This window comes from Bubalus bubalis, chromosome 1 (genome assembly GCF_019923935.1).
Source record: "Bubalus bubalis isolate 160015118507 breed Murrah chromosome 1, NDDB_SH_1, whole genome shotgun sequence".
In the NCBI taxonomy this organism is placed as follows: domain Eukaryota; kingdom Metazoa; phylum Chordata; class Mammalia; order Artiodactyla; family Bovidae; genus Bubalus; species Bubalus bubalis.
In genome coordinates this window covers 155,759,685-155,787,061 of record NC_059157.1, presented here as the reverse complement: position 1 = coordinate 155,787,061, position 27,377 = coordinate 155,759,685, and the positions used below count along the sequence as shown (strand labels likewise).

General features: G+C 35.5%; 1 protein-coding gene across 4 annotated transcripts in view; it reads left to right on the top strand.

Annotated features, from left to right (window-relative positions):
- LEKR1 (leucine, glutamate and lysine rich 1) overlaps nt 1–27,377 on the top strand; it is a 211,935-nt gene that overhangs the window by 20,624 nt on the left and 163,934 nt on the right. For 2 of the 4 annotated variants that reach the window (XM_025289356.3, XM_006077372.4), the window contains exon 3: nt 4,777–4,991. The exons of the other annotated variants lie outside the window; for them this stretch is intronic. In XM_025289356.3, the coding sequence (XP_025145141.2) occupies nt 4,777–4,991 (215 nt within the window). The remainder of the gene's footprint in view (nt 1–4,776; nt 4,992–27,377) is intronic. 4 annotated transcript variants of the gene reach the window in all.

Here is a 27,377-nt window from a genome sequence, read left to right as displayed (position 1 = left end):
GCATGGATTGGGTGGGGAAAGGAAGGGAGAACAATTTTTTGAGCAGAGAATGCTTCACTTGGGCACTAGGAGGTTACTGAGTGTTTTTTCCACTTGAAGCATAGTTAGGAGCTTTGAAAAGGATCTGAAGCCTAATTTAACCTTTTAAAAAATTTGCATCATTTTTATATTAAATAACTATAATTTGAAAAGTACAAATATTGCATTTGAAAAGTATAGTTTACAATTTATTTTTAAATGGCTCCGCATTTGTTTAATATACTGCATTTGTTGATGCCTCCTCCAAAGTGCATCTTGTAAAAAGCAAAAACATCCTGCTAATGATAGCTCTTTTCTCAAGAATGACAACATGTCATTATTTTACTTACAAAACGACATGATACAACACCAAGTTATAAGAATGAAGCGCAAATTATATTTCACAAGAAACAGCTAAGGTTTACTTACTTCATTTGGAACATAATTATAGTATTTCATATCTTCTCAAGTTTCACAGAAATGTCCTAAGTAATTAGCCTATACAGATACAAAGAGTTTGAAAGTGTTATTATATTTTACTGTTGCAGTTTTACTTACCGAAAACTATTTACAATTTAATAGCACTGAAACCTTTGTTCAGTATACTTGTTTCATGTAGATCATCAGTGACTTAGGTTGTACTAAATGAAACCTAGAGACTACTCTTATGGATTTATTATTTATTTTGTAATTGTTTTGTTTCCTAGATTATAGTAAATATCATATTTTGGCTTCCTATGCTGAACATCTAGAAGCCTGTTTTATAGCATGTATATTTCACTTATTTCAGCTTTTCCCACCACGCTTGCTATGGTGGAATAACATTCTAATAATGTTCAAAATTTTGAAGTTTATACAATTTGTGTTTTGTACGTCAGGCTACAAATAAGCTCTATCCAGCAAGAGTTTTCTTTAAAATAAGGACATGACATTTTCCCAGGAGCAGGGAAAGAACTGTGATTAATAGGCTAAGGATGAAGTTCTTTAGAGTAAGAATTTTTAAATTGATGAGAAGGAACCAAAACTCATGATGGGCAAAGGGACTGTAAGAAAATATGCGTATGTTCTGCATTAGTTCAGGTCTCTTGACTTGGATGATTTATATTCCTGGGGACTGATAGTATATTTCAGTAGGATTGCCGAGCCACTCTTGATGATCTTTGAAAACATGTAGAGAGTAAGAGGATAACATACAAATACCATTCCACGTATAGAATGACCATAAATTACTACCAGTGAACTCCCAGACAAGATTCTAGACTATATTAAAGGGCAATTTGTGAGCATATGTTAGAGAAGACAATAACCCTTGAGCCAATTTTATATTCTTGAACAGAACTAGCATTTAGGCTTTGCCATTCCATTTTGTGCAGAGTCACTATATTTAGGGACTGTAGTTGACATAGAATATATGGAATTTATGAAGGCATTTGACAAAGTTTGTCTTAATATTCCTAAAGGCCATATGAATAAATATAGACAGGTTATACAAGTCATTGGGTTGTTTAGCAACCAGTTGAAACACTGTATCTGTAATGTGCTGAGTAATGGATTTAGTATTAACCAAGCAGATATGGAGAAGGCAATGGCACCCCACTCCAGTACTCTTGCCTGGAAAATCCCATGGACGGAGGAGCCTGGTAGGCTCCAGCCCATGGGGTCGCTAAGAGTTGGGCACGACTCAGAGACTTCCCTTTCACTTTTCACTTTTCACTTTCATGCATTGGAGAAGGAAATGGCAACCCACTCCAGTGTTCTTGCCTGGAGAATCCCAGGGACAGATGTGCCTAGTGGGCTGCCGTCTATGGGGTCGCACAGAGTCGGACACGACTGAAGCGACTTAGCAGTAGCAGCAAGCAGATATGAGAAGGAAATGGCAACCCATTCCAGTATTCTTGCCTGGAGAATCTTATGGACAGAGGAGCCTGGTGGGCTACAGTCCATGGTGTTACAAGAGTCGGACATGACTTAGCAACTAAACCACCCCCAGACCAAACCAAGCAGATATGACAAGCTATAGAGTTCTGCCCTCAACCTTATATTGAGGGTAGAACTCATATTCAACATTCTTTATCAATAAATTAGATGGATAAAACAACTTGCCAGAATCAGTTTGCAGAATATACAAAGCTTAGGATTTTCTGGATACAGAGTCACTTAACTAAAGTTTGAGTCTAAAACATACATACATACATACACATGTATGTATATACATTAAAATTTATTTATTTATTTATATTTACAATTATATTTGTTTTTCTGCACTTGCATCTGAAAAGCTAAATGCTCACATAAGAGAATGAGGGCTATTGGTTGTAAGGAATAGGTAGCTTTAGGGGGAAAAGTGAGAATAGTGGGAGAATATGGGGTATGGATTCCGAAAGGCAAGTAGGGCAATTAGGTCTTAGCAGGGATTGGAGTAAGGAAGTGGAAGGTCACTGGGTGTGAGACAGTACTGGTTCCAATTTCTTTCTCTCTTACACTGGATCTGCAATGTCTTTTTCTCATCTTCTCTCTGTGTGTTTGCTTATTCTCTTTCATCCCAGTAATGTGGCTTACTCTGTACCTTGCATGTGATCCTTATATATTCTGGCTGTGCTAAAGATATCCTAATTGCCTGGTCTTCAACACTTACAGTCTCAGCTGGCTCATCTCAGCTCAGGACTTGGTTTTTCTAGGTTAGATGTCCAACCTTCATTCATCACTCAGCCATGCTAGGGTGGATTGTTGGAGGGGGTTTTAGTCATATTACCAGAGTAGCCAGGACTATGGAAGGTGGATTCTCTACAAAAGGGGACATAGTGGGAAGGAATGACTTGGTATATTCAGTATAATGGGACATGGTTTTACACTGCAGTGTTTTTGGGTAGGGGTTTTATTTAACATAAAAGCCAGTTATAGTATATAATAGCAACATATAATTGATAAAAATACAGAAGACCATTGTGATCTGATTGTATTAAATTATGTTACTAATGGTATTATTGAGATCTTATAATGAGGGAAATACGGGTCCACTCTTATTCTGCTTTAATGAGACCAACAGTAGTATTCAATTCTGGACTCCATATTTTGAAATAGATATAGAACACTGGAACATGTTTAGATAAAATTATCTAGACTGAGAAAGAAATTCAAAACCGTCATTATGTGAAATAGCTGAAGGAATTGAAAGTGTTGACCTAAAGAATTAAAAGATGTGTAGTGTTCCTAATAGCCGTCTTTAAATATTAGAAAAAGATCTGGTTATTCCTTATGGTTACTAGGTGGTCTAGGACTGTGGATGCTCCAGGAAGCAGATTTGGGACCAGCATGAGAAAGAATTCCCTCATAGACAAAACCATCAGAAGATGAAACAGGCTGTTTTACAAAGTAGTTTCCCATCATTTTTGAGTGCTGAGATAGACTCTGGATAACAACTTATCTAGGTTGGAATAGTCTCAATGAACAGATCCATGCTTGAGCCAGGTTATCTTTATGATTTCTTTCAAACTTGTTTCATAAATCTATAAATTTGGTGTCAGTCGCAGTTAAATGACTGATGTACTCATTCATCTGTATCTTGTAGTATTATATCATAGTTTTTAATTTGAAATTTTTATTAAGTTTAAATGAAAATAACTATAAAAGTTATTATTAGTTTGTGTCAAGTAACTCTTTTATAATGGCATGGATAGGCACATATGGTAGATGACATTGATAGGCATATATGGTGGCATTACTCTTAGTTATAGAAGCAGTTTCTATAGTCTTAACAAAGTTGCATTAAGAGTAAGCATTCTTTGTATAGTCCAAGAGTTGCTTTAGTTTTAGTGCCCTGAAGCAAATGTTTACTGAATCTGTCTTATCTTTATGAAAAGTAAGACAGGTAGAGGCTGCTTGAGGAATATTTGTATACTTGATACAGAAAAAAGAATTACGTCTCTCTTGACTTCACTAAAATTCTATTTTTCACTCCCTGTATCTGGCCAAAGATATATAAGCATTTTATCTGAAGGAAGTAAGAGAATTTAGCAGACATTCACATGGTAGATAAATATGATACAAATGATTACAGGCATAAGTGCTGGTTTTAAAATAGACTTGGGTTTAATGTCAGCTTCTCCACTTATCAGCTGGTTATTTAACTTCAGTAGTCCCTATGTTCTTATCTGTTAAATAGGTATAACTATACCTACCCGAGGGGGAAAAGAACTGATTAGGGAGAAGAGATTAAGTTCAAAGTGTTTCTTCTATTTGTGGTTTTATGACAGAATGTTAAATTCTGTGCAAAACATAAAATGTTAAAACTGAACAGGAACTGAGAACTCATTTGGCCCAATGCCATAATTGTATAAATGAGGAAAATGAAGTCTGAATAAGCTAAGAGCCATCTCCAGGATCACAGTGCAGTTGGCAGTGAAAGGCCAGTGATTTCTTCCCATATCAGGGAAAATTCATCTTAAAACAAGAATTGTAAAGATATTTTCATCAAAAAGTTTTATCTTATGGCAGATATTTCAAGGGTAAATATTTTTTAGAGATACTGTGGAGAAATTATTACTCTGAAAGACCCTATTCTAATTTCAAGATTTTGTTAGAGTCAATATCATGCCATTTTTTAAAATTTTATGAAGTGTTGTAATTATTAGTCCACGGCAGAGCATAATATACATTTACTTTATTTGGCCAAGATGGTTGTAATAACATCTTCAGTTGAACTTTATTTTTTAGAAATAAAAAAATATCATTTCAGTAAATGTATGTTCTATTTTATAGATGTCTCCTGAAGAAAAAGTTTGTAAGTACTGTGGAGTCAGCTATCTAATTCTACATGAGTTTAAGGCTATGGAAGAAAAAGTAAAAGCAGTGGAAAAAGAGATGAAATTTTATCAAGGAAGTATAGAACGTGAAAAGAGACTTCAAGAAAAACTACAGTCTCTTAGCCAAGATTTTGAACAGTACAAAATTGACAATGAATCCCAAACAGAAAGGTTAGAGTATGTTATTCTTTTCTATCATTTATTTAGTTTGGAAGAAAAGTACAGAAAATAGATTTGACTTTTGTTTTTCTAGAATTTCTCTATATTAAGTATAATTTATGCCTTGGTACATTTGAATTTGTTCATTAATTATTACTGATTACTAAGTATAATTCCTAGATATAATCTGAATATTCCTTTGAGGCTGTGTTTCTATCTGAATCATTGGTGGTGGTGGTTTAGTCGCTAAGTCATAACTAACTCTTGTGACCCATGGACTGTAGCCTGCCAGCCTCCTCTATCCATCTGAATAACTAGAAACCAATTAATTCAGTAACTATAGGTTGAGATGGGTTGACTTTTACTTTTCTCCAGATTTATATCTTAATTTTATCATAAGAAAGTTTTGTCTATAAAAATCAGATGAATTTTGATAATTTTTATATCTAATTTTTTTTTAGATGTCCTTGACCATTTAGATTTATAGAATAAAGTTTTCATGTTATGCAAAGGTTGCCAAAACATTAAAACTGGCACATGATTCTAAATCAGTAAAGCTGATTTTATTCCAGCTTTATTGATTTAGAATCATGTGCCAGTTTTAATGTTTTGGCAACCTTTGCATAACATGGAAACCTTATTCTATAAATCTAAATGGTAAAATCAGAGATTGAATTCCTAATGCTGGTCAAGTCCAATCAGCAATTTATTCTGCCTAAAGACACCTCATGGAGCTTATATAATACAAAGGATTTTTGCTGTTGTTTCATGACTTTTCCTTTGAATGACTATTTTTCCACTTTAAAATATTAACAGTTGATGTAATAAGCAATGAACTAATGAATATATTGAACATTATATCCTTGTAGAAGTTTTCTTAAATCTCTTAGGATTAAGTACTTGTCTTAAATTTTATTACAAATTTAAATAATTATATTAAATATCAGTTCTTAGTCTTTGGCTAGGAAAGTTTTATTTTCTTGAATTTCAGGTCTGAAAAAGTATTTAATCATATTTGAGTGGAAAAATAAAAAAAATTATTTAGTTTAAAAATTTAAATACGGAGGGTTTTTGCTTGTCAGATTCTTTTGTTTAGTGTTATAGTTTACTTTCTTTAGTAATTATATGAATACTGTGTAAACATACAAAATAAAAGAAATATATAGAAAAAATTTCAAGAAAGTCCTTTTTTATTCTTCTGATTACTTTCACTGGAAATAAAAAGTAATACTTTTAATGGTTTGGTGTGTGTTTCTAGATCCTTCATTGTTCCTTAAGCTTTATTAAAGATATATTTAAAAAATATTTGTAATGTATTATATTTAAGCTATGTAGTTTTAAAACTATTTTTCAATAGACTAGTTTTTAATATAAGTAATATATTAAAAGTATGTGTGATTTTTACCACTTAATTTTATATTCTGGAAATTGTTCCATGTTATACATATAGATCTATCTTATTCTTAAGTGCTACAATGTCTTCCTTACTAAGAATATGCCATAATTTACTGAACCATTTCTCTTTTCAACGTTTAGATTATTTCCAGTATTTATGACTACACATGGTATTTATATTTATATTCTTGTGTACATGTGTTTTTCTATAGGATAAATTCCTGGAAGTGAATTTGCTGAAAAGAAAGTAAATGCCAATTTAAGATTTTGATGGACATTATTCCAAATTGTCCTTTGAGAAGACAGGGTTAATTTATATTTGACCAATAGTTTATAAAGTGGCCATTTTCTTAGATCTTGTTAGTATTGGAATTTTCTTAAGTTTTCTCAAATTTTCACTTTTTTTCTTGGTAAAAAAAAAAGTTACTTCATGATTATTTAATTTGTGTTTCTTTATTGCTGCTGCTGCTGCTATGTCACTTCAGTTGTGTCCGACTCTGTGCGACCCCATAGACGGCAGCCCACCAGGCTCCGCGGTCCCTGGGATTCTCCAGGCAAGAACACTGGAGTGGGTTGCCATTTCCTTCTCCAATGCATGAAAGTGAAAAGTGAAAGTGAAGTCGCTCAGTCGTATCCGACTCTTAGCGACCCCATGGACCGCAGCCTACCAGGCTCCGCCATCCATGGGATTTTCCAGGCAAGAGTACTGCAGTGGGGTTCTTTATTGCTAGTGAGGTTGAATTTTTTTTCATATGTTTATTAGATATGTATATTTCTTCTTTTATGAATTACTTGTTCATATATATTGTCCAAATTTCTATGGTGCTATTTCTACGTTTTTGTTTATGTTAAGGAGTTTTTAATATAATATGGACTTATACTTTATTTACACATTGCTAGTATTTTCTCATGGTTTATCTTATTGTTTATTGTATTTTTTTTTTGGTATAAATTAAAAAAAAATATGCCGAATTCTGGAAAGGGTTCTGTGTCAAGTCCTTTTGGTTGCAAACAACAGAAACTTGTTCTGGCTTTTGCTAACCTAGATTCAAGCAAGTTGAAAAACAACATATATTTAAAATTTTTATGGTATTGTTTTGGTAAGTCTTTTAATCTGTTTATTAGTTGGATTTATGATTTCATGTTTTTTATTGTTCTTTTATAAATATTTATTTATTTTTTGTTCCTATACACCTATAAGGGCTTCCCTGGTGGCTCAGCAGTAACGGATCCACCTGTAATGCAGGAGATACAGGTTTAATCCCTGGGTTGGAAAGATCTCCTAGAAAAGGAAATGGCTATGCACTCCAATATTCTTCCATGGAGAATTCCATGGACAGAGGAACCTGGTGGACTACAGTCCATAGGGTCACAAAAGAGTTGGAAATGACTTAGCAACCAAACAACAACACACCTATAACTTCTCTCATTATATACAACCCATATCACAGAGAAACATTTGTTATAGTTAATGAGCTTGTCTTGGTACATCATTATCACCGCAAATACATGGTTTTACATTAAAGTTAGCTTTTTTTTTTGCCACTTTATTTATTTTTTTAATTGAAGGATAATTGCTTTACAGAATTTTGTGGTTTTCTGTCATACATCAACAAGAATCAGTCCCATGTCCCCATGTCCCCTCCCTTCTGGACCTCCCTCCCATCTCCCTCCGCATCCCACCCTTCTAGATTGTCACAGAGCCCCTTTGATGTTGTACATTCCATGGGTTTTGACAAATATTAAATACCATATATCTACCATTGTAGTATCATACAGAATAGATAATGCTGCCCTAGAGATCCTGTGTTCTGCCTGTTTGTCCCTCCCTCCACTCTAAGGATGGGCAATCACTGTTCCATTGCTGTCTCCATAGTTTTGCCTTTTTCAATATGTCATATTGTTGAAAATGTCCATTGACAGAAGAATGCATAAAGAAGATATGGTACACGCATACAATAGAATATTACTCAACCTTTAAAAAGAATGAGATAATGCCATTTACAACAACATGGATGGACCTAAAGAGTGTAATACTGAGTGAAATAAGTCAGAGAAGGAGAAATACTATATGACATCTCTTATATATGGAATCTAAAAAGAAATGATGCCAATGAATTTACTCACAAAATAGAAACAGACTCACAGACTTAAAGAATGAACTTTTTGCTGGTGGAAGGAGGTGGGGAAGGAATAGTTAGGAAGTTTGGGATGATTGACATGGACACACTGCTACTTTTAAAATGGATAACCAAAAAAGACCTACTATGTAGCATATGAAACTCTGCTTAATGTTATGTGGCAGCCTGTATGGGAGGGGTGTTTGGGGGAGAATGGATACATGTATATGTGTGGCTGAGTCCCTTTGCTGTTCACCTGAAACTATTACATTGTTAATTGGCTGTACCCCAAAACAAAATGGGCTTCCCAGGTGACACTAGTGGTAAAGAACCCGCCTGCCAATGCAGGAGATACAAGTTTGATCCCTGGGTTGGAAAGATCCTCTGGAGGAGAGCATGGCAGCCCACTCCAGCAGTGTTGCCTGGAGAATCTCATGGGGTTGCAAAGAGTCAGACATGACTGCAGAAGAAAGAGAATGTCATATGGTTAGAGTACTATAGTGTGTAACTTTCTAAAAATTAGCATCTTTCAGTTAGTAATATACATTTAAATTTACTCCATGTGTTTTCAGAAGGCTTTATAGCTTGTTTCTTTTTTTTGGGACTGAATAATATTCCATTCTCTGGATGAACCACAGTTTATCCATTCACCAAACTGAAGGACACCTAGGTTGCTTCCAAATTTTGGCAGTTATGAATAAAGCTGCTGGAAATATCTATGTGTAGGTTTTTGTGTGGACATGTATTTTCAGCTCCTTTGGGTAAATACCAAAGAGTATGATTACTAAATCATATAGTAAAAGTATGTATAATTTTGTGAGGAGCTACCAAATTGTCTTCAGAGTGGCTCTCTCATTCTGCATTCCCAGCAGCAATGAATGAGAGTTCCTGTTACCAAATTCTCACCAACCTTTGGTGTCGTTGGGGTTTTGGATTTTCACCATTCTAATAGGTATGTGATAGTATCTTGTGTTTTAATTTACAATTCCTTGAAGACATATGAGGTTGAATATATTTTATTATGTCTGCTATCTGTATGTCTCCTTTTCTGAGGTGTTCGTTCAGGTCTTTTGCCTATTTTAAATCATATTGCTTGTTTTCTTATTGTTGAGTGTTAATAGTTCTTTGTATATTTTAGACAATAGTTCTTTATCAGATGTCTTTTGCAAATATTTTCTCCCAGTATGTGGCTCATCTTCCACTTCTCTTGATATTCTCTTTTGTAGACCAGAAGTTTTAAAATTTAATGAAGTCCTGCTTCTTGTTTATTTCATGAATCTTGCCTTTGGTGTTATATTTAAAAAGTCACTGCTGTACTCAAGGTCATCTAGGTTTTCTTCTATGTTACCTTATAGGAGTTTTGCAGTTTGTATGTTATATCAACTCAAATATACATATTTGAGTTGATATTTGTGAAGTGTGTATGACCTGTGTCTAGAATCCTTTTTTTGAGGATGGAGGAGGGGGCATGAGGATGTTGTCTAGTTGTTTCCAGTTTAAAAAGACCATCCTTGCTCCATTACATTGCCATTGCTCCTTTGTCAAAGATCAGTTGACCATATATTTATTTGGTTCCATTTATGGATTCTGTTCTGTTCCGTTCATCTATTTGTCTATTCTTCCACCAAAACTACACTATCTTTAATATTGTGTAGCTTTATACTAAGTCTTAAAGGCAGATTTTGTCAGTCTTTCAACTTTGCTCTTTTCCTTCAATATTGAGTTGTCTATTCGGGATCTTTTTCCTCTCTATGTAAATTTCAGAATTTGTCCATATCCACAAAATAACTTATTTGGGATTTTGCTTGGAAATGAATTAAATCTGTAGATCAAGTTGAGAAGAATTGATGTCTTGACAATGTTGAATCTTAATAATCCACAGACATGGAATATGTCTTTTGTTTAGTTCTTCTTTGTTTTTGTTCATATGAGTTTTATAGTTTTCCTCATATAATTCTTATATATATTTCATCAGTTTGCACCTCATACCTACATTTTTGGAAGGCACTAATGTAAATGGTAATGATTTTTAACTTCATGTGTTCATGGTATATAAGAAAGTTACTGACTTTTGTGTAATTAACTTTCTATCTTGGAGCCTTTCTAAAAGTACTTGTTAGTTCCAGGAGTTTGTTGATTTTTTCAGTTTGTTTGTATAGGTGATCATATCGTCTGTGAACAAAGTTTAATTTCTTCTTTCCTAATCTGTATACCTATATTTTCTTGTCTTCCTGAACAAGTTGGGACTTCATATACAATGTTAAATAGCAGTAGTTAGAGGAGACATCTTGTTCTTGCTCTCAGCAGGAAGCCTTCAAGTTTTCCGCTATTAAATATGACATGAACTGTAGATTTTTTGTAATTTTTTTTTTGTCTGTGCTGTGCAGCATTTGGGATCTTAGTTCCCTCACGAGGGATCAACCCTGTGCCCCCTACAGTGGAAGCACAGAGTCCTAACCACTGAAACTTCAGGGAATTACCTAAATTTTTTTTTTATAAAAGTGAGGAATTTTTTCTTTATCCTAGTTTGCTGAGAGTTTTATCTTGAATGGATGTTGGATTTTATCAAATGTTTTTTCTGCACCTGTTGAAATGCTTGTGTGATTTTTCTTTAGCCTGTTAATGTGATAGACTAATTGGTTTTTGACTGTTGAACCAGCTTTGATACCTGGAATAAATCCCATTTGGTTGTGGTATATAATTGATTTTTACATATTTTAATATTTTGCTGAGGACTTTACTTCCATGTTCATGAGAGATATTGATCTGTAATTTTCTTGTAATTCCTTTGTATGGTTTAGCATTAGGGTAATGCTGGCCTCATTAAATGAGTTGGGAAATATTCTCAATCTTTTGGAAGAGAGAATGGACATAATTTTTTCCTTAAATATTTGGTAGAATTTACCAGTGACTCCATTTGGGCCTAGTGCTGTTTTGGAAGTTTATTGATGAAACTTTTTTGAAATTTTTTTTATGGTTAAGCTATGTTTAGATTGTCTGTTCTTGTGTGAGTTTTAGCATTTCTTCAAGGAATTGATTTATTTTATCTTGGTGATCAAATTTGTGGGCATAGAGTTATTCATGGTATTTCTTTTTAAAATTTTTTGTACTTTTTTCTTTTTCTGTTGAGGTATAGTTGATGTATAATATTATATGTTACAGTTGTATAGCATAGTGATTTATACTTTTTAGAGGTTACAACTCCACTTATAGTTATTATAAAATATTGGCTGTATTCCATGTCGTATAGTATATCCTTTTAGTTTATTTTATACATATTAGTTTATATCTCTGTATCCCCCACCTTTGTATTGTCTCCTTTTCTCTCCCTGCTGGTAACCACTAGTTTGTTCTCTGTGATTCTGTTTTCATTTTGTTATATTCATTAGCTTTTTTTGTGTTTTAGTTTCCACACATAAGTGATATGTTATTCGTGTTTTCTCTGTCTGACTTATTTCATTTAGCATAATGCCCTCCAAGTCTATCCACATTGTTACAAATGGAAAATTTTCATTTTTTTTTTATGGCTGAGTAGTATTCTATTGTATAACTATAACACCTCTTCTTTATTCATACATCTCTTGATGGACACTTAGGTAAGTTTCATATTTTGTCTATTGTAAATAATGCTGCTTTGAATATTGGAGTGTATGTATCTTTTTGAATTAATGATTTTGTTTCCTTTGGTTCTATATCCAGGAGTGGAATTGCTGGATCATATATTTTTAGTTTTTTGAGGGATCTCTATTGATGATTTCTCTTTAACTTCTGATATCAGCAATTTGTAATCTTCTCCCTTTTCCTTTGTTCACCTTATCTGAAGATTATAAATCTTACTGATATTTTCAAAGAACCAGCTTTTGGTTTTATTGATTTTTTTCTCTGTTGATTTCCTACTTCAATTTTATTGACTTCTGGTAAAATTTTTATTGTAGTTATATAAATTATTATTATTTCTTTTCTTCTGCTTACTTTGGATTTAATTTGCTCTTCCTTTTCTAGTTTCCTAAAGTGGAAGTTTAAATTGCTGATTTTAGATATTTCTTTTCAAATAAATGTTTTCAGTGCCATAAATTTCCCTGTAACCATTGCTTTTGCTACATCCCACAAATTTCAGGAAGTTGTATTTTCACTTTCATTTAATTCAAAGTATTTTTAAATTTCATTGTGATTTCTTCTTTGATATATCTGTTAATCAGAAGGGTGTTGGTTAATCTCTAAGTATTTTGGGATTTCCTAGCTCTTTCAGTTTAATTTCTAACTTCATCTCATTGTTAGATGTCTGAGTGCAGACATTGTATGATTTTTTATTCCTTTAAATTTGTTAAGATGTATTTTATGGTCCAGAATGTGTCTATCTTGGAGAATGCTTCATATGAGCTTGAGAAGAATGCATTGTACTGCTGTTTTTGGGTGAAGGCATCCATGCATGTCAGTTTATATCAGTTGATTGATGATACTATTGAGTTCAACTTACAGATTTTCTGCCTCCTGGATCTGTCCATTTTTGGTAAAAAGGTGTTAAAGTCTCCAACTGTAATAGTAATTAATCTGTTCTTCCTTGTAGCTCTATAGCTTTTGCCTTACATATTGGGTTGGCCAAAAAGTTTGTTTGGGTTTCTCCATAACATCTTATGGAAAAATCTGAAGGAACTTTTTGTGTCAACCCAATATTTTCATGCTCTGTTGTTAAGCTCTCTTGTTAAGGATTGTTATCTCTTCTTAGAACACTGACCCCTTTATCATTATATAATACCCCTCTTTATTTCTGATAATGTTCCTTGTTTTGAAGTCTTCTCTGTCTGAAATTTCTTTTGTTTAGTGTTAGCATGATGTATCTTTTTACACCCCTTTATTTTTAGTCTGTGTGTGTCTTTATATTTAAAATGTGTTTCTTGAAGACAGTGTGATAGTTGACCTACTCTGATAGTCTGTCTTTAAATCGGTGTATTTAAATCATTGATAATCAAAGTAATGACTGATATAGTTGGATTAATACCTATCATTTTTTGGTTATTGTTTTCTATTTGCCACCCTTTTTCTTTGTTCTTATTTTTGTCTTCCACACTTTTTTCTGTCTTTTGTGGATTTAGTCAAGCATTTAATACAATTCCATTTTATCTTTTTCAGAATATCAGTTCTACTTCTTTTGCTCACTTTTTAAGGTGTTGCTTTAGAGGCTTCCCTGGTGGCTCAGATGGTGAAGAGTCTGCCTGCAATGAGGGAGACCCAGGTTCAATCCCTGGGTCAGGAAGATCCCCTGGAGAAGGAAATGGCAACCCAGTCTAGTATTCTTGACTAGAAAATTTCATGAATGGAGGAGCCTGGCAGGTTGCAGTCCATGGGGTCCCAAAGAGTCGGACACAACTAGTAACTAACACACAGAGTTTGTGATATATTTTTATAACTAATCCAAGTCAACTTTTAAGTAACACTTCACTGCTTCATCAGTAGTGCAAGTGCCTTATAATAGCTAAATATTCCTAATTTTCCCCTCCCATCCCTTGTATCATTGCTGCAGTTTATTTTACTTATAAATAGAAAACATAAATATGTATATATGTATAAATATATATGTGCATGTGTGCTCAGTCACTCCAGTCATGTCCAACCCGTTGTGACCCTATGGACTATATCCTGCCATGCTCCTCTGTCCATGGGATTCTCCAGGGAAGAATACGGGTTGCCATGCCCTCCTCCAGGGAACCTTCCTGACCCAGGACTCGAGCCTGTGTCTTCTGTGATTCCTTGCATTGCAGGTGGATTCTTTACCACTGAGGCACCAGGAAAGCCCATGCTAAGCCTTAGTTGGCATTTATCCTGCTTGGTATTCTCTGAAGTTCCTGGATCTGTGGTTGGTGTCTGACATTATTATAATTTAGAGGAAATTATCAATCATTATTTCAAATATTTCTTCTTTTCCTTTCTCTATATCTTCTACTTCTGGTATTCCTATTAGGCAAATGTTATGTCTTTTATAGTTGTCCCAGAGTTCTTGGATATTCTATTATGTTTTTAATTTTTTCTTTGCTTTTCAGTTTTAGAAGCTTTTTAATTCTATTGTCATATCCTCCGGCACAGAGATTCTTTCCTCAGTAATGTCTATTCTAATGAGCCAGTTAAAGGCATTCTTTGTTTCTGTTAAACGGTATTTTTTTTTAATCTCTAATTTCTTTTTGATTCTTTCTTCAAAGTTCAATGTCTCTGCTTATATTATCCATCTGTTCTTTATATGTTGTCTCCTTTTTGTATTACATCTCCTTTCACATTAATCATAATTTAAAAAAATTTCTGATCTGATCATTCTAACACTCCTGCCATCTCTCACTCTAGTTTTGATGCTTGTTCAGTCTCTTCAAACTCCTTTTTTGCCTTTTAGTATACACTATAAGTTTTTGTTGATAGGTGGACAAGACATAAAGGTGTAAAAGGAATTGCAATATATACCTTTAGTAATGTGGTGGTAATGTCAAGGGAGGAGACGTATTCTGCAGTCCTATGATTATGTCTCAGTCTTGTCATGAGCCTTTGCCTGTGGACTGTGAACTTTACAGATATTTCTCAGTTGCCAGATTTTGCATCCCCCACCCTGCCCTTAGGTGACACAGTATTTCTAGGATGAGCTAGAGCTGGGTTTTTCCCTTTGTCAGGTCAGTTAGGCTCAGATATTATCCCAGTAGGTTAAGGTCTGCTAAAATAGTTTCTCCTGAGGGAAGGCCGTGTTAAACATAATAGAAAGCTCTGGCATATTTAAAATATTTGCTTTTCCCCTCCCTCTGACAGAAGCTCAATCAGGTTTTTCTTTAAATGTTAGGAAGTGTCACTTACAGATTTACTGTCTTCACTGCTTCAGTTGTGCTGCACACACTCTGATATGTTGTATTTTCATTTTCATTCAGTTCTGTGTGTTTTTGTATAATTCTTTAATTATCCTTTGAGAGTTTTTCTTTGACATATGGATTATTTAGAAGTATGCTATTTAGTTTCCAAGAGTTTATAGACTTTCCTGTCAGATTTCTATTAATGTTTTCTAGTTTGATTCCACTATGGTCAGAGAACATAATCTGTATGATTTCAACTTTTAAAATTTTGTTAAAATTGTTTTATTGCCAAAGATATGCATCTGCCTTGATGACTGTTCCATGGGTACTTGGGAAAAAATGTGTATAATGCTATTGTTGGGTGGAGTTTTCTAAAAGTGGCAATTAAAACCTGGTGATTGATGTTTTTGAGTTCTTTCATTTCCTTGCTGATTTTCTGTCTAATGAGTCTATCAGTTGCTAAGAATGGAATATTGGAAGTTCCCAAATCTGATTGTGGATTTGTCTATTTCTCTTTGAGTTTTATAATTTTTGCTTCATTTATTTTGTAACTCTTTTGTTTGGTATGAACATATCTAAAATTTTTGTTTTCCTGGATTGATTGTTGTATCATTATGTAGTATTCTTTGTCTCTAGTAATTTTCTTTGCTCTGAAGTCTACTTTATCTGATATTAATATAGCAACTACTGCTTTTAAAAACTGTTTATTACATGGTATACTTTTTCCATTATTTTACTCTCAACCTACTTATGTCATTGAATTTGAAGTCAGTCTTCTGGGCAACATATTTTTGAAGAATATTTCTTTTTTAATCCACTCTGCCTATCTCTTTTAATTGGTGTATTTAGATTTACATTTATATTTAGGTAATTTTTTATATGTTAGGGTTTATGTATGCCATTTTATTTGTGTCCAGTTTATTTCCTCTGGTTCTCTTACTTCTGTTTCTCTTTTTACTTTCAGATTGGTTTGCTGAACATTTTTTAGGATTATATCTTGACTTATAGTGTTTTAAATATATTTCTTTGTATAGGTTTCTTAGAGGTTGCTCTAATTATTGCAGTATGTATACATAATTGATCATAGTCTGTGGTTTAATTATGATGGTCTTAACATGGATTTCTTTGGGTTTATTCTATTTGTATAGAAAAGGATCTTTCCTACAGCTTGTTGCATCTGTAGGTTTATATCTTTTGCCATTAGAAGTTTTCAGCCATTATTGAATATTATTTAATCATACTTCCTCTTTCTTCTCTCTTTCTTTGACTTTAATCTTATGAATTTTAGCTTTTTATTGTTGTTTTGTCGCACAGGTCCCTGAGACTCTGTTAATTATTTTTTCTGTTTTCATTCTTGTCCACATTGGGTGAGTTCTGTTGATTTGTCCTAACATTCTCTGATTTTGTTTTCTGTCATTATACTCTGCTGTTGAGCCTGTCCTATGAGGTTTGTTTCTTTTTTTCTTTCACTTATTTTATATTTCAGTTATATCATTTCTACTTAGTTTTTTTAACTTATATTTCTTTGCTAAGATTTTCTATTTTTTTCTTTTGTTTAAAGAGAATTTTTAACTGCTTTTAAAAGAATTTTTATGATGGCTGCTTTATAATCCTTATCAAATAATTCCAACATCTGATTCATCTCAATGCTGGGTTTGTTGATTATCTTTACTAATTAATGTTATGATTTTCATGGTTCTGGCATGATGAGTGATTTTCTGTTGAGTCCTAATTGTTTTGGAAATTACACTATGAGACTCTGGATCCTATTATATATATATATATATATATATATTTAAAACACATATATATATTAAAACCCCTTGTTGTGGTAAAGCATGAAAGCCAAATAGGTGTGTTTGTTCAGCTTCCTGCTGTGTCCACAAATACTACTTTTCAAAAGTAAGGTTCCAGGTGTAGGGGTGGGGGAGTGCTAAAAAAAAAAAACAAAACCAAAAAAAACAACAAAAGTAAGGTTCCCCCTGCCTTGTATCAGACTGGTGAAGTTGAAGTTAACCTATCACCCTTAGCCCCACTCACACCTTTCTGGCAAAAGTGAGTCACCGACTTGCAGGTTCTTGTGTCTCTGCATGGGAATATAAGATCAGTTCCCCACTGAACTCACTGACACCAGAAGGGGAGAACCAAAGAGCTGTCTGACACTTTTTTGTAGCAGGGTAGGGGCAGAAGTTTGACTTCTTTCTGTGCCCCATTGATACCAAAGGATGGGAGAAGTTAGGTGCCAGCTGGCCCTGATTCTGCCTTACTGATGCCATCTGGGAATAAAGGCTCAGCTCCCTCCACATCCCACTGGCACCAGAGGATGGGAAGCAAACTGACTACTCTGTCTCACACCACCTTCTTCTATCTCACTGATGCTGGGTGGGGTTAGAGGCTTCTAACCGAAACCCTCTGACAGGATATGTGTAGGGAGTCAGAATAAGAGTGCCACTAGTCTTGTTTTTCACTGCTTCCTTTGGTCTCTTTGCTGCCAGTTGGGTTTGATTCCCCACTGGGCCTCACTGACACCAAGAATATAAGAAAAGTGGACTGTGTGCTCAGTCACTCAATCATGTCAACTCTGTATGACCCCATAAACTGTAGCCCGCCAGGCTCCTCTGTCCATGGAATTTTCCAGGCAAGAATACTGGAACGGGTTGCCATTGCCTACTCTAGGGGATATTCCTGACCCAGGGGTTAAACCCGCATCTCCTGCATCTCTTACGTTGGCAGGCAGATTCTTTATCACTGCGCTACCTGGGAAGCTCAAAATGGACTATTTACTACTAACAACTTGTACCACTTTGTTTGGATTCATTGGTGCAGGGTCGGGGTGGAGGCTCAGCTCCCCATTGACCCCACTGACACTACCCTGGTGGGGAGTGTTGGAGCATGTCTTGCTTCTACAGAGGGGAATGAAAGATCAGCTCCTAGCTTACCCCACGGATACTACACCAGCCAGGAGACTTGGAGTGCACCACCTGCATCAATAGGGCAGGGCTGTGGTGGTATGGAATATCAACTCTGCTCAGCTGTGTCTGTCTTGAAACTGTGAGCTGGGGAGGTACAGTTTACAGTTGATATTTGGCTTGAGAAGGTGAATATTACCAAGATTGTTTTCAATTATTTAGTCACACTTTATCTGATCAGCTAAGTTGATCAGACTTTTTTGAAGGTTTTTTTTTTTTGGTCTCTGGCTGTTGGTGGTTCTGGGTTGGAACTTTCTATAACACTCATCTGGGATAAATGGGAGATAATAATAAAACTCAGGAATCTCATTGCCTTGGTGTTTCTCAAATCTTGAATTCAGTAGGCCATCTGCTATCTTCTTTTTGCCTTTCATGGTTTTGCTGTGCTTGTATTATATGATATCAGGGTTTTTTACTTAAGAGATGGACTTGGGAGTCGAAGAGCTACTCCATCTTGGTTGTGACCTTGGGTTGATTTTTTAGTAAAATTAAATATTGTTCTGAGTAACTAAGAACATTTTTTTTTAAAGTAATGACTTAAAATTTAACAATGTTAATAGCTAGCTCACAAAAGTCAGTAGTTAGATATATGCATCACTACATGCCTGCTAAATAATTCCTTTTCAATTTCTCTTGCTTACACCAAATTGAGATGATCCGTGGAAATTTGAGCAACAAAAGGATAGGCCTGTCTATAAGGAATTAGACTTAGGAGTTCTGTTGATAGTTGGCCATTCTCACAAATCAGGTAAGCTGTAGAAGTCAAGTCTAGACTAGTCAGCTCAAGGAAAGGGCATAGGTAGGTACCAAGGGTTCAGAGCCCACAGTTTGGAATCAAATTAATAGAGTATAGAGACACTGAGTTTATAAATGAAGACAGTTGGAGGAATAGATTTACCTGGCTGGAGTAGAGGATAATAGGGTAAACGTGGCAGATTTTGTGAGTCATCATCTTCCTCTGCCAAAACTGCCTCCCTCAAAGACCAGTTATGTCAGATAGTAACACTTTCTGCAGCAAATAGCTTACATGAACAAGGATTTGTTTATTTCTTGAGTTAAAAAGGGGTGTAGGCAACTCAGAATGTCACCAGGGATCTAGCTGTTACCATCTCTCATTACATCTTTCTCATTGAGTAGGCCTTCAGTCTCATACTGATCTCCTCATGATCTCAAGATGGCTTTTGCACTGCCAAATGTATACTTCTAGGCAGAAATATGAAGAGAGAAGCTGTCAGGGGAAGTGCCTGTGATAGGAGGTCAGAAGCTTTCCCACAACTGCAGGGTAGTTTGGGGAACTTACTTCAGGGAGTTGGCTTGTTGCTTTCTGAAATAATAGGTTCTGTTGTAAGGAAGGGGCTTCCCAGGTGGCTCAGTGGTAAAGAATCCACCTGCCAAGCAGGAGACACAGGAGACCCAGGTTTGATCCCTGAGTCAGAAAGATCCCCTGGAGAAGGACATGGCAACCTTCTCCAGTACTCTTACCTGGGAAATCCCATGGACAGAGAGAGTCTGGTGGTCTACAGTCCACGGGTTCGCAGAGTCGGCCATGACTTAGTGACTGAACAGCTGCAGAAGTTGTAAGAAAGAAGACACTAGCAGGGCCTCCCTCTCTGTGCATTACATTTCCCTCCAGAAAATCACACATTCATGCTTACTTTAATTCCCGAAGAAGGAAAAAATTAGTGTCTCAAGAAACTTATCCAGAGCTCCATTTTTTGTTTTTTTAAGGTCTTGTCTTTAAGATATCTAGGCTCAGCTTTTTCTACTTGTACTGTATTCTCTGTTGTTTATGGAAACAATATAAGAGGCATACATGTTAAAAATGTTTGGGACAATGGATTTTGAGTAATCAAGATTTTATAGAACAAAGAACTGATGGAAAACTATAGCTCTCATTGTTTGCGCATACTTCTTAGACAAAGAGTTGGACATGACTGAGCGACTAATCACAGCACCTAGACAATTATTTCAAATACCTAGGGACCTTGTCAAACCTTCATTTCTCTCCTAGGATTCTGATTTACCTTTTGGGGCCAAGTGGGAATCTCTGCAGTGAAACAGAAGCTGTTACTGATGAGACTGTATTTGGGCATGTGAGCATGGGGCGCACTGGAAAGAAAAGGTTGAGTACCATTTGGAAGAGCATTGGTTCTTTTCAGGCCACTGAAAATTGACTCCAATAGACACAGAGTGTTATTAGCAAGTAATTTAAACCTGGACATCTATTTCATGTTTCTCTTAGTCTAGATGTATAGATATGAATTTATTATACTGATATTTGTATTATGGATTTCTTAAACATTGAGAAACCTGAACAACTTTTATTTATACCATGTAGTCCTAAGACCAGGTAATCTTTTCATTATCTTTTCATTTTTCTCCTCTACCAGCACTAGATTGTGTTCCAGACTAAAGTACTTAGGCATAGAGCATATTCTTTTCCATTCTTTTGTCTCTGTGGACACATACACATAGTAAATACTAGAATTTGACAGCTCTTTTTTACTATTGGTATAAATAATGTTTACATGGGTTTCTCATTACCAGATCTGGCAAGGTTATAGAGATTGATATTTATTCAACAGCATTAATAGACCTTTGTATTCTTGTATATCTTTTATTACCAGTGTAACTTTGAAAGCTCTTCTGTGTATCACCATGTTGTTACTATAGCAACATGGTTACCAAAATAAGGTACACTTCTTCCTGCTTTGTGTTTTTAAAGGAGAGTTTTTTCCCCCTCAAGCTTTTTAATTAACTGTAGAGTTTCTGTCCCAGACATTCAGTATCCCTTCTATTTATCTTTTCCCCTTTAATTTCCCTTACTTAAAATTAGTTATCGTTATAATACAAAATACAGTTTTTATTGGACTAAATCCTAGTGGGACAAGAATAAAGGAAGGGAAGCAGTGTATGATATTGTACAGACAGTAGAGGCTCAGCTATCGCTTAACCCCCGACCTTGCCTGTCTCATAATCTTTTTGTACTTTTAGCATATAGCTTTTTTTGGCCACACTGTGTGGCTTGTGGGATCTTTGTTCGCCAGCTAGGTATTGAACCTGGGCCCTCAGAAGTAAAAGTGCCGAGTCCTAATCACTGGAGTGCCAGAGGATTCCCTCTTTTTGTGCTTTTGATTCTTCATTTATAAAATGGTCAGAGAAATAGCTACTTCACAGGCATGATACACACATTACTCTGTGCCTGGCAGCAATTCGGTTCTGTTTCACTTCTCTCACCTTTTTTTCCCTTTCTGTGTTTGTTAACCAAGGTTAATAGTGTACAGTCATTTGTCCTGCTCCTCGCCACCATAGATATCATCACATTCCCATCTACTTGTTTTTTTTTTACTTATTTTTAATTGGAGGATAATTGTTTTACAATGTTGTGTTGGTTTCTGCCATACAACAATGTGAATCAGCCATAAGTATACATATATCCCCTCCCCTTGAGCCTCCCTCTCACCCCACCCTCATCCCTCTAGGTTGTCACAGAGCCCCAGGCTGAGCTCCCTGTGTTATACAGCAGCTTCCCATTAGCCATCTATTTTACACATGGTAGTGTATATATGTCATATGTAAATGCTGCTCACTCAGTTTGCCCCTCCTCTTCTTCCCCTGCTTTGTTCATAAGTCCATTCTCTTCATCTGCATCTCTGTTCTTGCCCTGAAAAATAGGTTCATCACTACCATTTTTCTAGATTCCATATATGTGCATTAGTGATATTGGTTTTTCTTTTTCTGACTTAACTTCACTCTTTATGACAAGGCTGTAGTTTATCCACATCACAACGAACTCAATTTCATTCCTTTTTATGGCTAAGTAATATTCTATTGCATATATGTACCACATTTTTATTCATTCATCTGCCGATGGACATCTGGGTTGCTTCCATGACCTGGCTTTTGTAAATAGTGCTGTGATGACCATTGGGGTACATGTATCTCTTTGATTAATGTTTTCTCAGGATATATGCTCAGCAGTAGGGCTTCCCTGGTGGCTCAGATGCTAAAGTCTGCCTGCTGTGCATGAGATCCAGGTTCAATCCGTGGGTCGGGAAGATCCTCAGGAGAAGGAAATGTCAATTCTCTCCAGTATTCTTGCCTGGAGAATTCCATGGACAGAGGAGCTTAGTGGATTATAATCCATGGGGTTGCAAAGTCACACATGACTAAGTGGCTAATACTTTCACATGCCCAGTAGTGGAATTGCTGGGTCATATGGTAGTTCTTTGTTTAGTTTTTTAAGGAATCTCCATACTGTTCTATACAATGGCTATATCAATTTACATTTCCACCAACAGTATAGGAGGGTTCCCTTTTCTCCACACCCTCTCCAGCATTTATTGTTTGTAGACTTTTTGATGATAGTCTTCCTGACTGGTATAAGATGATACTTCATTGTAGTATTGATTTACATATCTCTAATAATCAGTGATGATGAGCATCTTTTCATGTGCCTCTTGGCCATCTGTATGTCTTCTTTGGAGAGATGTCTATTTAACCCTTCTGCCCATTTTTTTGATCGGGTTGTTTTTTTGATATTGAGCCCATGTGCTGTTTATATATTTTGGAGATTAATCCTTTGTCTGTTACTTCATTTGCAAATATTTTCTCTTATTCTGAAGATTGTCATTTGTCTTATTTATGGTTTCCTTTGTTGTGCAGAAGTCTATAATATAGTACTTATATTTTCAAACAAATCATTTAACAGTAGAGTAGGTACTGTCTTATTTTGTGTTTTTGTTGATGGTTGTCCTTTTAAGTCTTGCCTTTTAATATGTCAAAATCCTTGAGGGCAGTAACTGTCTTTATCTCCCTCTGAATAACCCATAGGACCTAGTACCTTGTGGTGGATACATGGGCCTGCGTGCTTAGTCGCTCATGTCTGACTGTGACAGAGGAGCCTGGCAGGCTGCAGTCCATGGGATTGTCCAGGCAAGAATACTGGATGGGTTGCCATTTCCTACCCCAGGGTATCTTTTCGACCCAGGGATTGAACCCACATCTTGTGTCTCCTGCATTGGCAGGTGGATTCTTTACCACTGTGCCACCTGAGTGTATGGGAGGTATTTGCTAATTTGCTGAGTGATTGAGATGTATGATATTAATCATGAAGCCATGGTTTTCGTAATGTATTTCATTTTTATTTTACCACTGTACATAACATAGAAATGTTTTCTGGAAGGTACTCGGGCATATGTGATGTTCTGTATTATAAATGATATTCATGTCAAGAATGGAGAAATGGAACAGTATATCTCTTGCTGCCACTTCTGTTTTCTGTTAACAGTAAATGCATGTAGGCTTCTAAATGGCTGTCTGCCATGAATTGCATCATTTACAATGGCTCTTAATATGCCTCCTGGCATTTCAGTTTCTGTCTCAGCAGGCAACCTCACTCATGCTGAATCCTTTAATATTTGTACCCAGATAAATGCTTAGATTGCTGTGAAAGATACTCTCACTTTGCTTCTACATGTTTCAGATGAATGTCAATGACACATTGGAAAGCACATCATTCAAACATAATTTAAAATATTGAATCATAACAATCTCCTAGAATTTATATTCCATTTTTCTGTTAATGGACATGAGTTTTTATATTGAGTTTTGTCACCTGTATATGATTACTCCTGGGTTTTATCATCCTCTGCTCTCAGAAGAGGAGAGATGTATTTTACCTGCTGCCAGCTGGCGCCTTGTGGAATACCTGTGCTTGAGTTCAGAGTAGGGAGCAGAGATACAGAGAGAGGAAAAGTGGAAAATGATTTATGATATTTTCCTTGCCCAAATTCCAGATGGAGTATGGCAAGGAGCCTGGGAAGAAGGAAAATGCGTATTTAAATGTGGTATTAGCTTTTAATTTATTAAAGCTAAAGAGAACAAGAAAAAATTTTACTTTGTAATTATACATTTTTAATGTATCAGTTATGCAGAAGAACTTAACATACATCTTTTTAAAGCTTTTTTTTTCCTTCAGGATCCTTTGTGTTTAGACTCATATTGTACGTGAGATAAAGGTAAAAGAAAATCACATTTATTTTCATGGAAAACATTCTTTTTCAAATTATCTATTAGTAAAATAGTAGATTGGTTTTCTTTTCAGGGAGCAAGACTTCATATTTAAAATCAGTATTCATAAATATTATGCATTATTTTTTAGATGTTTTATGTGCTCATCAGAATCGTACCTATGAATTCTGAATTTTCTATTGAAAACTACTTGAAAAAAAGGAGAAACCTGAATGATTATATATTCTGCTTTATTGGTATATTAACAGAAATCCCCTGGTTATTACTCAGGGGAGATTACTCAAATAACAACTCATATAATTATATGTACTTTAATCCTAATGTTGGTCTAATTTGGAATCATTTTTCTCTATTAGAAATTTTAAAAAAAATTTAAATGGAATATAATTATTGTGGTAAGGTGCTGGGATCAGGGTAATCCTTCTGCCTCTCCCCCTGCCATTTGAATAAAAATCTATAGATAAAGATTTAGGTTAACTCATTCACTCATTTATTCATGAATGACTCATCACTTTCTAATTTTTTCCTAGTGGTGTATCTTAAGAAAAGTATTTGAATATTCATTTGTATTTATTTTGTATCATTCTATAATTATTTTGACAAACTTAAGAGAGTTGTTCAGTCCATGTTCTGTCATTAACAGGCAAATAGAGTTGTGATAACAGTGAACACAATGAGGGAAGAGAAAGAATGTCTTCATTTTTAGTATGTTATTATAGCTAGTAACATTCTGGATGATGAGAATGAGATGGTTGGATGGCATCACCAACTCGATGGACATGAGTTTGAATAAGCTCCGGAGTTGGTGATGGATAGGGAAGCCTGGTGTGCTGCCGTCCGTGGGGTTGCAAAGAGTCAGACACGACCAAGCGACTGAACTGAACTGAACTGAACTGATTCTGTCTAATATGCGATCTAAATTTATGTAGCTTTTCTCTCCATCTAATGCAACTATCCAACTGAATCCTATTGATTTAGAGATGGTCAAAGGAGGTAGGAGAGTTTGGAGTAGGAGAGAAGGGACAAAAGAGTTGGTCAACACTTAGTTAAAAAGCAAGTGTAACATTAGGAGGCAAGGCCAATCTTAACAGCAGAATATATCCCAGACTTAGGCTGAGACTGAAAATACAACATGGCTCAGGAAAACTAGTGCCAAATTCACAACACTTTCACTAAGCCATGTATAGATCTGTGATTTATGTTTTGTTTATCCTTTTGTTAATAACCTTGGTTTTGTAAAATAAGTAAATTTGTGAAATGAAGTTAATGGCTTTCTTTTGATAGTAAGTCAGAAGATTTTGGAGAGGCACAGATCAGATCAGATCAGATCAGTTGCTCAGTCGTGTCCGACTCTTTGCGACCCCATGAATCGCAGCACGCCAGGCCTCCCTGTCCATCACCAACTCCCGGAGTTCACTCAGACTCACGTCCATCGAGTCAGTGATGCCATCCAGCCATCTCATCCTCTGGCGTCCCCTTCTCCTCCTGCCCCAAATCCCTCCCAGCATCAGAGTCTTTTTCAATGAGTCAACTCTTCGCATGAGGTGGCCAAAGGACTGGAGTTTCAGCGTTAGCATCATTCCTGCCAAAGAAATCCCAGGGCTGATCTCCTTCGGAATGGACTGGTTGGATCTCCTTGCAGTCCAAGGGACTCTCAAGAGTCTTCTCCAGCACCACAGTTCAAAAGCATCAATTCTTCGGTGCTCAGCCTTCTTCACAGTCCAACTCTCACATCCATACATGACCACTGGAAAAACCATAGCCTTGACTAGACGGACCTTTGTTGGCAAAGTAATGTCTCTGCTTTTTAATATGCTACCTAGGTTGGTCATAACTTTCCTTCCAAGGAGTAAGTGTCTTTTAATTTCATGGCTGCAGTCACCATCTGCAGTGATTTGGGAGCCCAGAAAAATAAAGTCTGACACTGTTTCCACTGTTTCCCCATCTATTTCCCATGAAGTGATGGGACCGGATGCCATGATCTTTGTTTTCTGAATGTTGAGTTTTAAGCCAACTTTTTCACTCTCCACTTTCCCTTTCATCAAGAGGCTTTTTAGTTCCTCTTCACTTTGTGCCGTAAGGGTGGTGTCATCTGCATATCTGAGGTTATTGATATTTCTCCTGGCAAAAGAAGTAAATTTGTGAAATGAAATTAATGGCTTTCTTTGGATAGTAAGTCAGAAGATTTTGGAGAGGCACAGAGAGAGTAGCAAAAATAAAATGATTAAAAATGCCTATTTATTGATAGAATATCCAGCCATCTTGGGGGCTGCTAATCTGAGGAAAGATAACTAGCTCAACGTGCTGTGTTCTTTGTTCCTTTCCTTTTGCTTAGATTTATTTGTTTTCTCTCTTTCTCTAATCTTTTGCTTTTAACCTGTCATTTTTTTCTCTTAAGTTGTGTCTGTTAAAGGCAGACTTTTCTTGGAATATTTATCATTATTATTCTTCTGTGTCAGACTTTATCCAGTGTTTTCAGGTCTTTCTTACCAGTGTCATATTCCAAACACAAGCCTGTCTCTTTTTCTTTTTTTAACTTCATGAAAAACTAGAATATGAGCTGAAAAACATATTATGTTCATGCCTCTGTAAAAAGAAACATTATTGTAACCTGTTTTAGAACTCTTATTTTCTGAAATAGAAAGTTTATTTTCTTGTAAATGTTAAATCCTAGATTTCTTTATTAATATTGTTTTCTTTGGCTAGATATTTTATTCACTCATATCTTTATATCTACACGAATAGGTTATAATTTTCTCTGTTTCCTATCACTTTTAGAGGAAAAAAGTTAGCTATGGAAGTAAAACTTAAAACTGTCAACAAGTTAGAAGCCAACCATTTAGTACCTCATTTATACTATAATATTAGCCTGCGGTTTTACACTGTTGTGAGAGGGAAGTCATAGCTCACCTCGAGAGTGTTCTAGCATTGATAGCAAGAATTATACTAAAGAAAAATATGTTTCATATAATTATGAGCATGTTTTGTTTGTCACAGTAGAAAAAGAGAGAAACACCAATAACCCCCTGTGCTTCTTTCCTCCAGTACCTTTCTTTTGCC